Below are 16,385 nucleotides of genomic sequence, written 5' to 3' on the forward strand. Positions count from 1 at the left end.
AATCGTCATAGACAAGAAGCTCAGGAAACTCCAAGTAGAATGAAAAAAAGACATCCTTACCTAGAACATCATAGTCAAATTTTGAAAGCAAAAGAAAAATGGGAAATCCTGAAAGCAGCAAGAAAGGAATGTTTCACTCCATATCACAACAAGATTAAAATCTAATAGCTCCTCAGAAATGATGGTGGCAAGAAGGCAGAGGGACAACATATTAACACGTTGCATATGGCGGGGTTTAAATCCCTCGTGAAGAGTCTCGTGATCCGTACGCAACGTGTTAAAAATAATGAAACAAAAACTGTCAACCAAGAATTCTATATCCAGCAAAACAATTAAATGTTGCTCAAGAACTAAAAACAGAACTACCATATGATTTACCAATCCCACTTTTGAGTATATATTCAAAGGAAATCAAACATTAATTAAAATAAATATGCTAAATAAATCATTTTGTGAGAAATTGTATTTTTACGTTATGGTTTCAGGTAAAGTCATGACATGCTCATCAATTTACTCAACCAAAGTTTCTAGTAAGAATACCACATTTTCTTTATCCATTCATCATTGACAGATGGGTTGTTTCCACATCTTAGCTATTGTGAATAATGCTGCAGTGAACATGGAAGTGCAGATACTTCTTCTAGATACTGATTTTATTTCCTTAGGATAAATATTCAGAAATGGGATTGCTGGATAACATAGATCTATTTTCAATTTTTTTTGAGGAAACTTTAGACTGTTTTCCATAATGGACATACTAGTTTACATTCCCACCTATAGTATAAAAGTTCCCTTTTCTCCACACCTTCATCAATCATAACTCAATAAAGCTGGAAAAATAAGTTTCTAGTGAGAAATTTATTATTCCCCCTTCAAGAATATACTTGAATTGTGTATCTTATTTGAATTAACTCAAAATGGAAAAAGAGTGTCTTTCACCACTATGTAGCTTGCTGTGAATATATGCTAATGTTTCCTACAAATTTTGAAATGTTTAGTCTTAAAATATTCATAAAAATGTTTTTCTTGCTAGAAATTTAAGTGTAATCCAATGGCAAGATAAGTAAGGCTCATAAGTATTCTTCTCCTGCAAGTCAATCATTTGACTGCCACCTTCCCAATAGCGCTTTTTCATCACTCTTCCACCAACTTACTATGAAGTACTTTTTTTTTTTTTTTTTTTTTTTTTTTTTTTTTTTTTTATTAAATTTATTGAGGTGACAGTTGTTAGTAAAATTACATAGATTTCAGGTGTACAATTCTGTATTACATCATCTATAAATCCCGTTGTGTGTTCATCACCCAGAGTCAGTTCTCCTTCCATCACCATATATTCGATCCCCCTTACCCACATCTCCCACCCCCACCCCCACCCCCACCCCTTACCCTCTGGCAACCACCAAACCATTGTCTGTGTCTATGAGTTTCTGTTTCTCATTTGTTTGTCTTGTTCTTTTGTTGTTTTGGTTTATATACCACATATCAGTGAAATCACATGGTTCTCTGCTTTTTCTGTCTGACTTATTTCGCTCAGCATTACACTCTCAAGATCCATCCATGTTGTCACAAATGTTCCTATATCATCTTTTCTTACTGCCGAATAGTATTCCATTGTGTATATATACCACAACTTCTTCATCCATTCATCTATCGAAGGACATTTTGGTTGTTTCCATGTCTTGGCCACTGTAAACAAAGCTGCAATGAACATTGGAGCACACGTGTCTTTATCTCTAAATGTTTTCAGATTTTTTGGGTAGATACCCAGGAGAGGGATTGCTGGGTCATATGGCAATTCTATTCGTAATTTTTTGAGGAACCTCCACACCGCCTTCCATAACGGCTGCACCAGTCTGCATTCCCACCAACAGTGTATGAGGGTTCCTTTTTCTCCACAGCCTCTCCAACATTTGTTACTATTTGTCTTGTTGATGATGGCCATTCTGACTGGGGTGAGGTGATATCTCATTGTGGTTTTGATTTGCATTTCTCTGATGATTAGTGATGTTGAGCATTTTTCATATGTCTATTTGCCATTTGTATGTCCTCTTTGGAGAAATGTCTCTTCAAGTCCTCTGCCCATTTTTCAATTGGGTTGTTTGTTTTTTTGTTGTTCAGTTGCATGAGTTCCTTGTATATTCTGGATACTAGCCCCTTATCGGAGGCACTGTTTGCAAAAATCTTCTCCCATTCAGTTGGTGGCCTCTTTATTTTGTCAATGGTTTCTTTTGCTGTGCAGAAGCTTTTAAGTTTCATATAGTCCCATTTGTTTATTTTAGCTTTTACTTCCATTGCCTTTGGAGTCAAATTCATGAAATGCTCTTTGAACCCAAGGTCCATAAGTTTAGTACCTATGTTTTCTTCTATGCAGTTTATTGTGTCAGGTCTTATGCTTAAGTCTTTGATCCATTTTGAATTAATTTTGGTACATGGTGACAAATAGCAGTCCAGTTTCATTCTTTTGCACGTGGCTATCCAATTCTCCCAGCTCCATTTATTGAAGAGGCTGTCTTTGCTCCATTGTATGTTTTAGCTTCTTTGTCAAAATTATCTGTCCATATTTATGTGGTTTTATTTCTGGGTTCTCAATTCTATTCCATTGGTCTATATGTCTGTTTTTCTGCCAATACCATGCTGTTTTGATTATTGTGGCCCTGTAGTACAGGCCAAAGTCAGGAAGTGTGATACCTCCATTATAGTTCTTTTTTCTTAAGATTGCTTTGGCTATTCGGGGTCTTTTGTGGTTCCAAACAAATCTGATGATTTTTGTTCTATTTCTTTAAAATATGCCATTGGGATTTTGATGGGGATTGCATTGAATCTGTATATTGCTTTGGGTAATATGGCCATTTTAACTATGTTGATTCTTCCAATCCATGAGCACGGAATGTCTTTCCATTTCTTTGTGTCTTCTTCAATTTCTTTCAGAAAAGTCTTATAGTTTTCAGCATATAGGTCTTTCACATCCTTGGTTAAGTTTATTCCTAGGTATTTTATTCTTTTTGATGCAATTGTAAAAGGAATTGTTTTTGTATTTCTTTTCTGAGATTTCATTGTTGGTATATAGGAAGGCAATGGACTTTTGTGCGTTGATTTTGTAGCCAGCAACTTTACTGTATTCGTTGATTGTTTCTAATAGCTTTTTGGTGGAGTCTTTAGGGTTTTCTATATATAGCATCATGTCATCTGCAAAGAGTGATAATTCAACTACTTCAGCTAATTCCATGGGTTTACTTTCTGGTTCAGTATTGGGTTATTCAGACTCACACTTGGAATTTAATCAGTTGAGTTATCCACTATATCATAAGCTTCCTACATGAACAGAACTTGTTAAAGGATGTGGATTTTCTCTCCATTATTTAAAAAGAAAATATGTTTTATTTCAAACTAATATGAAGCAAGACAGCAGAGATGTGTTATTTCGCATTGTTATTGCACTTTATCCTCTCTATTTCCAAGAATAATAAAAACAATGAGGGTAGCCAACATTTATGATGTGTTTATTGTGAGTCAGTTGCTATGATTAGCACTATAACTGTATCAGTGGTTCCTAACATAGGTGATGCTGATCTTTAAGTGGCATTTCAGCAATTTTTTTGGTGTGTTTTTGTGAATGTCATCACAATATTAGGAGGCACTAGTGGAGTCAGTAAGTAAAGAAGGAATCCTCCTGTAATACATAGACTAATTCCTTCCAACTTCCCACCTTCCACAAAATGTTCTGTGTCTAAGAGGAATTCCAGACATACAACTGGACACTGTGTAGTTAAAAAAAAAATAGAAATGTTCTGAAAGTTTAATTTTACCTTGCTTTATATTTACTGTTCTGAATGTAGATTTTTTTTTTTTATACTTTGCCTTACTTGTTATCATAAATTATCTTTGCATGGTTTTAAGATGTAAACATGCACTGGATTTTCTAGAAGGGTAACTATCATGTATGTCAAAGGATTGTACATTGTTGTGTTGTACATTGTTGTACATGTATTGTACATTGTTGTGTTGAGATTATCAAAAGTTATTCAACATTTTTGAAAACTACATCACGAAACAAAACAATAACATTTCTCCTGGCATTTGAATAATCAATAAAATACACCAGGATTAACTGGCATTTATAAATTTCACACTCACATTTATTTTATGCGTAGGCACAAGGACCTGACTACTTTATTATGTCATCTAGTCTTGTTATGCACAGGTATATATGTTTTATTTTTATTTTATATCACTACTTGGATATTGTGGGTTTTTGTGTTTGTTTTTTAAACTTACTATATTTGATTCAGAAGGGTAAATAGATCTTAGAAAACTTTGTTACATAAAGTGGAAATTAGATTTGATTATGTTCAGAATTATTATTCTATATTACCTTATTTAAGATTCAAATTCACAGAGATTATTATCACTACATCATAAATGAATCTTAATCTAAATCTCACATCTTAGACAACATAAAGTTTTCAAAGAATTTATAGGAGAAAATCTTCATAACCCAAAGTTAGGCAATACAGTTCTTAGATATGACACAAAAAATAGGATCCATAAAAGAAAATAAGGTAAATTAGACTTCAATTAAAATTGAAATTATTCAATAGAAAGTTTCTTATGACTTAATAAGTCCCACAGATTGTTCTAACTACTAGGTTTGGAAAGACAAATAAAATAATTAAAAGTTTTGCTCTAATTTTTTCTACTTCCTCTGTATTTTCTATACTTGCTACTGCTCAGTGAGGTCAATGTACTTACCAAGTTTTACTATTCTATATGAAACCAAAATTTAGCTAAAAAGTTTTTCACATCAAGGTAATGCTGATTCAGTTTCAACATTCCCTGTTTGATAAAACTTTGTCTTTGTTGATGATCAGGGGAATCACAAACCTAGCAAAGTCAAACATATTTGACTGTAAATAATTTGAAGAATCCCTCCTTGATTCTTTTGGTTTTAACACCATAAATAATAGGATTCATCATGGGTGGAATAAGAAGATATATATTTGCTATAAAAATGTGGATATGTGGAGCAATGTGGTGACCAAACCTATGAGTGAGAAAAGAGAAAAAGGCTGGTGTATAAAACACCAAGATGACCCATACATGGGAGACACAGGTACTTAAGGTCTTGAGGCGGGCAGCTGTGGATGGGAGATTGAAGACAGTGAAAAGAATAAGGATATAGGAACAGATGATCAATATGAAATCTAATCCCCCTGTCAGGAATGCCACAATTAGGCTATAGGCTCTACGAATTTTGGTCTCAGTGCAAACCAGCTTTATCAGAGCCATAAACTCACAATAAGTATGGGAGATGACATTAGTTTTGCAGTAGGAAAGCCACCTCAGTAGGAAGGGGTGTGGACTGAGAAGCACAGCTCCTCTGAAAACAATGAACATACCCAAGCCTACAATCACTGTAGGTGTTAAGACAGTGGTATGTCTTAGTGGGTGGCAGATGGCTATATAGCGGTCAAAAGCCATGGCCAAGATAAATCCAGATTCCATAGTAGACAGAGAATGGATAAGATACATTTGAGTGAGGCAAGCTTCAAAGTAGATCTCTCTGTCATTGAACCAGAAGAGACTGAGCATCTTGGGAAGTGTAGAAGTGGTAAGCATCAAATCAGTCACTGACAGCATGCACAGAAAGAGGTACATTGGTTCATGCAGTTTGTGGTCTGTCTTGACAATTAATAAAAGGGCAACATTTCCCATCAGAGATAATAGATAGACCAAGCAGAAAGGGATGGAGATCCATATGTGGGCAGCTTCCAATCCTGGAATGCCAAGCAGTAGGAAGGTGATAGGTTGAAGACTGGTCCTGTTGTAACCTAACATTATTCAAAGAATGGATAGTCCATGATCCTGTCCAAATTAAAAATCACAAAGATTTTAAGTATATGAAGACCAATTTTTGTTTTATTATTATGGGCTGCAAGAGATGTTAACATTTAATAACATGCAACTGACTATTAAATGGTTTCTTCAATAATACACTCTCAATGCATTAGGTAGATGTGACTGTACATTTTGGGAAAGAAAAATAATAGAAAGTTATTTTCTCTCTCTCTCTCTCTCCTCTCCACCCCCTGCCTTGCTTTTTTGCTTTCTTCAGAAAGTATTGTCCAGTTGATTGGTTAAATATATTTTGGCAATATTATGTAGTATTATAGAGGTAGTAGGTGAATGTGAAGATGTAATTTTCTACCATCCAAAATAATCAAAAAAGTAAAAGTTAAACCATCATGAATAAAATCAGCCACTTGTATATTTAACCCCTCTTACCCCCTCCCAATGATAGGGCTTATAGATATAAGGAAAATGAAACTGGGGAAATACTAAAGAACAATTGGGTCAATAAAGAACTGAACAAAACTAGTCTTATATTGAAGAGTGAGACATTGAGTTAATAAAGAAAAGACCCTTCTCTTCATAAAATCAGCCAAACTGAATGGTAAGAAATCATTATTTTGAAAGACGATCTAATAGAGAAAATGACTAAGTCTGGAAAACATGGGTGTAGATGTTACTAGATATTTATACTCTTTTTTTAAATGATCGATTAAACTCTTCCGGAAGGTGCATAATATATTCTTCAGTCATGTAATACATTTGATGCTTGGTTTTGTTTCCCAAGTAAACTTTTAAATGCAACTCTTGGCTCAATATATCAGGTTACCAGAAAGTGTGCCTTGGAATGTGTGAACAATTGTTTTTGAAAGGTATCCTAACGATACCAAATTTTAAATTGATAAATCATTAATTTGATTCAAATATCAGTGTATGATAAGCTTATATAATACGAAGCATCCTTTTAGTCTGAATAAAACAAAGTTTAACAAAAACAAATAAGGTTTTTACCAATGTAGTTCGAGACTGAATTCTAGGGCTAGGTTAACAAAAATTATGAACAACATGTACATCTCTACCTTATTTTTTGTCAAGTCAAGAGGTTGAGCATCTTTCAGGCAACCATAAGGGTTAAGTCTTCACTGCTGTGACTGGACTTAGGACCTCCAGCTCTACCATTCCTTTCCACGGAAGCACTGAATTCTCCCTTCCCACCTCAACCACAACTCTCCTGCCTATAATCTGGTTCTCTCAGATTTATGGATAGATGGTCTCACTGCTCAGCCTGAGGCGCAGCATAATATTGGCTATCATTACAACAGGTGCCATTACATTTCTTATCCTGAGGGATCAGAAGCTTACAAAGGAATATGTTATACATAGACTCTCCTGAGAATGCTGCCCGATTGTAGGCAGTTTCACTAATTTCTCCCGATCTCTCTAGGCACAGTTTGGTCTCTTGGAAGGGCACAGTCTTATGGTGTCCATACTACCTGAGTTCTGAGCTTAGAAATCAATAGGAGATGGCCTGTGAGCTCCAGGTATCATGAGACACTTGATTTATTATACCTTTTTGGCTTAAGCACTAAATGCTTTCTTATAACATATGTGATTAGAGCTAGAAGGAGTGTAGACTATCACGGAGCAACAAGTTTATGAATAATTAGGGTGACTATGAATATCTTCACATACCTCTAGATATTCTTAAGTAACTCACCTGAACCAGATTTAGTTTTAAAAACAATTAAAGTTTCATGTTCCGATCCCTGCATTCCTCTGAACTTTATTTGTTTGATCAAATACAGGGAGCTCCCAAGTGTGGGAGCATTATTATTTGTGTTTTGGTTGGGATGTTATGCAAAGATTGGATATGCTTTTATAGATATGTTTCCCCTATCTTTTTCTTCTACTCTGTATTTCAGGAAAAGTGAACATTACAGGCTCTTTCCCAGGGTCAGAGATCATCTGTATTTGTGCTGGGTTTATTCAGTGGGGACACTGGGACAATCCTGTCTATTTCTCAATTTACTCAATTGAATCTACTCTTTGGCTTCAGATTCTACCAGAGGGGATTTCCATGGTTTCAGATTCCAGTGGGAGACTCATATCCCTGAGATATGATTAAACTACTGGTGCCTCTATGTTTTGCTGGCTACACTTGGTGTGGATTCATGTAGTTTCTAATTTCAGGGAGTCCTCACTGTCAAATGTTTGACTTCTCAGAAATCCTATAATTGTGCAAATAACCACCTGTATTAAAGATGCCCTGTACTAAATACTCAAGTGCTTTCTGTTTCCTGATTAGAATTGTGACTGGTACAGATGCCATTCATAATAATATAGGGCTAGTGACTTCAGTAACTGGCTGAGTTAAAGAAATGATAGAGTATTGTCCTCCAAGTTAACTCTTTTAAAATATTAGAAAGGGGATAATCAAAAGATACCACCAACTTCAACATTAAAAGGGCCATATATAAAGAAACCTACAGCTACTTCATACTAAGTGGTGAAATACTGAAGGCTTTACCTCTATGGTCAGGAGCAAGATACGAATGCCCACTTTCACTATTTGTGTTCAATGTAATAATCAACAACAACAATAATGACTGGTAAAAAATGGGCAAAGGAGTTCAGTAGACATTTGCTCAAAAATATGTTCAAATGGCCAATACGCACATGAAAAGATACTCAACACAACTAATCATTAGGGAAATGCAAATCAAAATCACAATGAGATACACTTCATTCTCATAAGGATGGCTGTTATTAAAAGAAAGAAAGAAAAAAAAGGAAGGAAGGAAGGAAGAAAGGAAGGAAAAAAGGAAGGAAGGAAGAAAGGAAGAAAGAAAGGCAACAAAAGATAACAAAAGAAAAGAATTATTTTTGGTGTTAATGTGGAAAAATTGAAAGGAACACTTGTGCATTGCTAGTAGAATGGAAAGTGATACAGCTGCTGCAGGAAAAGACATGGAAGTTCTTTAAAAATTGAATAGAATTACTATATGATCCATCAATTCTACTTCTGGGTATAAACCCCAAAGAAGTGAAAACAAGGACTTATATAGGTTGTTTTGTAAACCTATGTTTATAGCAGCATTATTCACAATAGCCAAAAGGTGGAAACATCCCAACTGTCCATCTACAGATGGATGAATGGATAAACAAAAATGAATTTATATAACTTTAAAAAGGAAGGGATTTCTAACACATGCTACAACATGGGTGAACTTTGAAGATATTATGCTAAATGAGATGGACAGTCACAAAAGAACAAATATTGTATGGTTTCACTTATATGTGGCACCTAGTATAGCTAAATTCTTAGAGACAGTAGTAGAATGGTAGTGATCAGAAGATGTGAAGAAGGGGGAATGGGAAATTAGCGTTTCATGGATATGGTATTTCAGTTGGGGTAGAAAAAAAGCTGTGGAGATGGGTGGTGGTGCTGGTTGCACAGTAAATCATATGAATGCACTAATTCCACTTAACTGTATACTTAAAAATAGTTAAGATGATAAACATTATGTTATGTATATTTCACTACAATAAAAAAAGCACCAGTGAAATTCCCCTTAGTCATATTCCATCATAATGCTAAAAATATGAGTGGTGGTATTAGATAGATAATAGATAGATGTAGCTAGATAGGTAGGTAGATAGTAGATAGATAGATAGATAGATAGATAGATAGATAGATAGATAGATAGATGATAGATAGATCTTTATGGACTTTGTTATTAACATAAAAATACATATTGATAAAAACATCAAAGGAGGCTTCCTTCAGTTATAAGCTCCTGCTCCATAAACAGGAGTAGAAAGGGTATAACAGTGATATATGGCCGTAAAAAATATTTGAAGAAGAATGAATAGCATCTATGAGTATATGTAAGTGCCTTCAAACATAATATAGCCTTGTTGTCTTTACAATTTAGTCCACAGCACCCTTATTGGATCCCATTCCCTTAGTTCATATGATAAAACAAGAGAAAGGAGGCCTTGAACAATCAGAGAAAGCTGCAGGAAACTTGTCTACACAGAAGATGAGTGAGTTAGTTTATATTTTCCAGATACATCTGGTATCAAAGGATTCTAAACAACTTAACTATGATCTCTTCATTTCTATTTTTTCTGAAGAAAAGAGAGGAGAAAGAGAATTAGTTAATAATCATGCAAAAGTAAATTTCAGTGTTATGAAAATCAGTCTAAGTAATTCTGATTCAATTTAAAAGGTATTTATTGAACACATATTATAAAATAACAAGTGAAATAGTAAATAATTTTATTAACAAAAGAGAGTAAAAGTGATTACTGTATCTTATCACTATTCTATTTTACTCCATTAGCATTTTATTATTCTCCAGAAGAGTTTAATAAAGTTATCAAGGTCATAGTATTAAGCAACGTACTCTACAGAAAAAGAATAAAAAACATAACTTCTTTTTGAGGTTTTGCTAGATTTAGTAAATATATAGTGAAGAGGGACTGGAATCAAATATATTCATTATACAAATATCAAGAAGTACAAATATTACACAGTTACAAAGACAATAAATTAAAGATAATAGGTATTTCCTAAACTATTTTAAACTAAAGGTGGAGAACATAGAAACTTCTAATCATTGAGGAAGAATTAAAAAAACACACATTTATTTTGTTTCCTTTGTGACATTGTGACTGATCTTCCTTACATGTTTCATTTAACCATCACACAACAATATGAGGTAGGTTGTATTATCACTCATTTTTAAATATTAGGAAATTGAGGGGAAGAGGAATTAAATAGCAATAAAGCTAGTCAGGCAAAGAACACTGGACTTGAACCCAGGCAGTCTAACTCCAAAGCCTGGGTCCTTAACAATTAAGTGATCAGACTACCTATAAAAAATGTCATGAAGTCTAAATTCTACCAAATAAGAACATATGTTCAGTTTGGGCATCTATTAGGAAGTCAGGGAAAAGATGATCAAATGTTTCTAGTTCTTCAAAGTAGAAAGTTTCATACTCTCCCCATATTTGAATTAACTGAGAATGGTGAATCCAGAGATGTTAGTCTGTGTGTTTAAATATGGGTATGAGCTTCTAAAGATAATAAGCAAGGGAAGATGAAAAATTTCAGAGCATAAGTTTCATAAAACAATTTTTACAGATCTAAAGCATAAAAAAGGTCCACAGATCTTAGGTTATATTTTTTAAAAAAAAGAGAAATGTAAAACTGGGATGGGAAAACAGTGACAATGAACTAGAGAAGGAAAAAAGTCCTTGGTATTAGGCAATAAATGAATGATTTAACATTGTTACTAATAAGAAATTTCAGATCTTATGTTTTGATACTGCATTCCAAGTTAACTAATGGATGAGGTAGACTCACAATGCCCATGGTACCCTGGTAATTTGGTAACATTGACTACTAGTTATGAAAATAAGAATTCATGACTTTAATTTTAGCAGTCAAAAGACTGCCTTGATATTGCCTTATTTTATGAAATACATACACTCTATCTCTATCAAAATTTCTCTAGAAAATGGAGCAGCTTTAATATTAAAATTAGAGCTGTCACACTAGTTGATATTTGTTCGGTTTTGAGAGATTTGCTAATATTAATGTTAAATATTTATATATTATTAGTCCTACCCCTTTATCTGGATAAACCATAATTCTTCAATTTGATTCCATTACAGGAGAGATACAACATTCATCACCTATTCTACAAAATCACAGCCATATACATGGATCAAATTGTTTCAAATTGCCAGATATATATGGCCCATCATTTAGTTCTCTAGAGAAATCTTTTTTTACATATTGTTTACTTACCCTTATCCTTTTCCTCCTTCTTTACTGTTTACTCTCTATATGTAATTATCTAAAAAAAGACACGTACTTAGGAGGGATCAATCAGTTCTCCAGTATTTAATAAATGAAAAAACTGAAAAAAAATCTGTTGAATTAGAATTTCTGGAATGTACAGACATCTGGTAAATAAAAGACATTTCAGGTGGCAAAAGCAACTGAGATTGTGAGAGTGAAAGCAGTTAATTATTTTCCTTACATTATCTCTTTTACTTCCATTTATTCTTGAACCAACTCTTTTATTGATCCAACTAAAATCAAGCAACTTTGACCATTAGTGTCCTAAGAACATGTTCTCGTATTTTCTTGGTCCTTACTCCATATACAATGGGGTTGAGAAAAGGGGGCACCAAAAGGTACATATTTGCAATAAAAATATGGATATGTGCAGGAACGTTTTTCCCAAAACGGTGAGTGAAAATGGAAAAACCAGCTGTGGAATAGAAGACAAGAATAACACAGACGTGGGATCCACATGTACCTAAAGCCTTAAAGCTCGCGTCTCGGGATGGCAGGCGGAATACAGAGCGCAGAATGAAGGCGTAGGACACGGCAATGAGAATGGCATCACAGGAGCCAATGATTGTAGCCATACTGAGGCTATAACGCTTGGTGGCTCTTGTGTCCATACACGCCAGCTTCACCACAGCCATGAACTCACAGTAGGTGTGGGCAATGATTCGAGTCCTGCAGTAGGGAAGCTGTTTTAGTAGGATGGGATGTGGGGTAAAGAAGGCTACACCCCGAATCACCACAATGATACCCATTATAGTGATGTGAACATGGGTGAGAATGGTGGTATGGCGCAGTGGATGACAAATGGCCACGTAACGGTCAAAGGCCATGGCCAAAAAGAAGCCTGACTCCATGGCAGTAAAGCTGTGGATGAAAAACATCTGGGCCAAACAAGCATCAAAGGTGATGTCACGGGCTCCGAGCCAGAAGAGACAGAGCATGCGGGGCAGTGTAGACGTGGAGAGGACCAGGTCAGTGACTGACAGCATGCACAGAAAGAGGAACATAGGCTCATGGAGGCTTCGCTCTGCCTTCACCACAGCCAGGATGGTCACATTCCCCACCACAGCCACCATGTATATGGAGCAGAAGGGAATTCCAATCCACACATGCAGGTGCTCTAATCCCGGGATGCCCATCAGCAAGAAGGTGACAGGAAAGGGACGAGATGTATTGAGAAGAGGCATGATGGTTTTTCCTTTGATTTTTACAAGTACTACTGAAGATAAAGTTGCTATGCAAAGATGATCAGAACCAGATGCTAAAAAAAAAAAAAAAAAAATGGAGATTTTGTTCAGAAGGTCCATTAATGATATGCTGTTAAAAACAATTCAAATTCAAACCTGGAGTATTTGAAGCCAAGGGGAACAGACTGTTAAAATTTGTAATAACATACCAAAGTACTGTGTTTTGAGGTATAGAAAGATAATACTAATATCACGTTTTTCCATTATTTCAGGGAACTATTCATTAGTCACCTTGTCCCTTCATTTCCAGTAAAACATTCCATCTGTAATCATACCTGTACTTAATTCACCATACATTTATTGAGCCGTTACCATGCTTCTCCTTTGAGCTATCATACAGTATTTCATGTGAGTTTTCCATAACTGGAAGTGATTAAGCAGAGGCCTTTGTGAAAATTTTAGGGAGTTATTTAAACAACCTGTACTTGGGAATAGAAATAAATTGACTCTGTTCCTCTCTGCCTGGACATAATATTGAAGTCTTTGCCATAGCTTTTGAAATAGGATTACATATATGAATATAGTTAAGGATAATGTATTTCTGAATAGTAACCCCACTCACTACCTTCTCATCCTAATTTTTTTCAGACTTAGATAATGTCACTGTGCACATGGATTCTAATTGTGCTCCTTCATTTGTCAATTCAGAAATCCACATCCTAAAACATGCACAGCAGTCTATTTATTGGATTGGTAAATTGGCCTAATGATGTCTGAGAAATCAGCTACTGACTAAAACAGATTTCTTTATACTTCTTCCCATAATACCAATGAACAGTCAAATCTCCATGGCAGAAATTACCTGGGATAAAGCAGTTGAGCATGAGGCAGGGAGTGGAGAAGTTAAGAAAGAAATTGACTTAAGTCACCACAAATGCTTCAGTTGTAGAGAAAACCTCGGTTATTAACTTTCTGTTTTCCCATCTCCATCAAGGCAGTACTGGACACTTGGGTAGTACTGCCATCAGCATTTAAAGAGAGTCTACTTTTCCTGTCTCAAACTAATCATTATAAATATAATAAGTAATATGTAATAGGAACTTACAGAGTCACCTCTATGTATGCTTTCCAGAATCATTCCACACACTTACCTTCTTCAGATATCATTAACTGAGCAAGTATTTTCTAAGTTTTTACATTTACATTTCTGGGATTTATTATAGCGAAAAACACCTGAACAGCACAAAGATGGCTTTTTTCAAAGATGGCTTATTTAGCTTTAAACAAGTAATTGTACTTTAACTTTAAATAGTAACTAATAAGGCAAAAAATTACCCCAGAGGGGAGAAAAGGATGAATTATGTAGAAATGACAGTAAAGAATCAAAATAAATGTAGTGAATCAAAGAAAGCCTTCTTGCATAAATGGCACTTAGGTTGAAATGTGAAGAACATATGACTTCAGTCCATGTAATTTGAGTATAGATATACAGGTATAGATGACTATCTATCTATCTATCATCTATTCACAAACACACATAAACAAAGGAAAAAGAAAGGGACATAAAGTTCCATCAGGAAGAACTATCGTGATGTAGTGGCTTAAAATCTAATGTAATTGGGACTCAAAGACTACAAAGAGATTCAAACGAGATGAGATTCTATGGGTAAACAAGGGTCCCCACACATTCATGTATAATCAAATAACCAACAGAAAATTTTATAATCTGATCTCTAGACCAGTGGCTGTCACTCGTTAGGTTCTCAATAAGTACATGTTGGAGGTATAAAAACCATACGAAACATTAAAAGAACAGAATTGTAAGGTGAACACACTACAGATACAAACACTAGTTTCCAAAACACGTTTTCTTTTTGCACAAAGAGACACATTACAATCTCTGTGATACCATCTCCTTGAAAATGCCAACCTGTAGTTAAGTCCAGACATCATGAGGTACCGATATTTTTGGTCCTTCAATAGATTCATACAATATGAAATATGGTCAAAATGAAAGAGAACCTTGACTTCTGTGATACCCTTAAATAAGATCTTTGCTACCTAGAATTAATTTTTTATTCATTTCGTCCATAAAGAATGAAAAATGATCATTTTCTCTGTATCAAAGGATTAGCTCTCCTCCCTTGAATCTAGATAATTTGGAAAATAAGAAGATGCTATTTGAGTGAGTCCAAGATCCTTTAAAGTTTTCCTTAGATTACTCAGATTATTTCTTTCTCCACATCCCTCTCTAGTTTCATTACAACCTTAATTAGCTCGTACAGAAACTGATTCAGAGCAAAGAAACAACCTAAAAATGTAACTTCTATATGTAGTAACTTCAACATGGTAATCTCAGAGGATAAGCAAGGGTAACATCTGACACATACAGGTCCTTATGGACTCAGTGGGAGAAGTGGGAATGTTTGTACTGTTGGTGATTGATAATCTTCTTAATTTCAGGGACAGTAATTTACTGGGCATTCCCTTAGGTTTATAGCTGCAGATTTAGTCATCCGTCAGCAATTATCAGCCAGTTAAGAGGACGAATCCTGAGGGAACTGAAAAGACACATTCTTTTTTCCTTTAATACATCAACTTCATTCCAATGTCAACTTGGGAAATAAACCTTCCAGGTCAGAAGAGAGTGGGATGATGTATTTAAAATGTTGGGGCCAAAAGTCAAGAAATCTATATCTTGCAAAGCTACCCTTTGAAAATGAGGGAAAAAGTTAAGATATTCTCAGATAAACATAAGCTAAAGGAATTCATTACCATTAGACCTGCTCTAGAAGAAGTTCTAAAGGAAGTCCCTTATGTTGAAATTAAAGGAAGCTAGAGATTAACTCAAATTTATACAAAACTATAAAGTTCTTCAGTGAAGATACAAATATGAAAATAAGTATCATCACAATTTTGATTCATAACTCTACTTTTTATTCTTCAACAGGATTTGAAAGACAAAAGCACAAACATAATTATAAATCTATGTTAATAGGCAACAATATATGAAGATGTAATTTGTGACATTATTAACATAAAGTGTGAGGGTGCAGCACTAAAGGAGTAGAGAACTTTGGTATGTGATTGAAGTTAAGTTGTTAGCAGTTTTAAGTATTTACTATAACACTAGGGTTTTATATGTAATCCTTGTGCCAACCACAAAGAAAATGACAAGGACTGAGAAGGTGTCATTACAAAAATCAACTAAACACAAAGCAAGGCAGTAAAGGAGAAAGTGAAGGGCAAAAAAAGTTTTAAGACATACAGAAAACAAATAACAAAAATGGCAATAGTAAGCCTTTCCCTATGACTAATCACTTTAAACATAAATGTCTTAAACTCTCCAGTCAAAAGATTTAGAGTGGCAGAATGGATTAAAACAACAGGATTCTGACTTCAGTTTTCCAGTTCAGCAAAGTGAAAAGCTGGAAGTTGACACTTTGCCCTAACTACAAGTAAAAAGCTGAACCAACTGAAAA

At 34.7% G+C, this 16,385-nt stretch overlaps 2 protein-coding genes across 2 annotated transcripts; both read right to left on the bottom strand.

Annotated features, from left to right (window-relative positions):
• Positions 1–4,890: 4,890 nt before the first annotated feature.
• LOC109436911 (olfactory receptor 52K2) lies at positions 4,891–5,847 on the bottom strand. The gene has a single exon (XM_019715790.2). It carries the CDS (start codon positions 5,833–5,835, stop codon positions 4,891–4,893), a length of 945 nt encoding a protein of 314 aa, XP_019571349.1. The 5' UTR covers positions 5,836–5,847.
• A 6,111-nt stretch (positions 5,848–11,958) lies between these two features.
• Positions 11,959–12,903, bottom strand: LOC109436971 (olfactory receptor 52D1). The gene has a single exon (XM_019715851.2). The coding sequence runs from the start codon at positions 12,901–12,903 to the stop codon at positions 11,959–11,961; it is 945 nt and encodes a 314-aa protein (XP_019571410.1).
• Positions 12,904–16,385: the final 3,482 nt, after the last annotated feature.

Source organism: Rhinolophus sinicus, linkage group LG06 (assembly GCF_036562045.2).
Source record: "Rhinolophus sinicus isolate RSC01 linkage group LG06, ASM3656204v1, whole genome shotgun sequence".
NCBI classification, from domain to species: Eukaryota; Metazoa; Chordata; class Mammalia; order Chiroptera; family Rhinolophidae; genus Rhinolophus; species Rhinolophus sinicus.

Excerpts from the sequence above, each read along its gene's own strand:
- LOC109436911 (XM_019715790.2), bottom strand. The coding sequence starts at position 5,835 with ATGTTAGGTTACAACAGGACCAGTCTTCAACCTATCACCTTCCTACTG.
- LOC109436971 (XM_019715851.2), bottom strand. The coding sequence starts at position 12,903 with ATGCCTCTTCTCAATACATCTCGTCCCTTTCCTGTCACCTTCTTGCTG.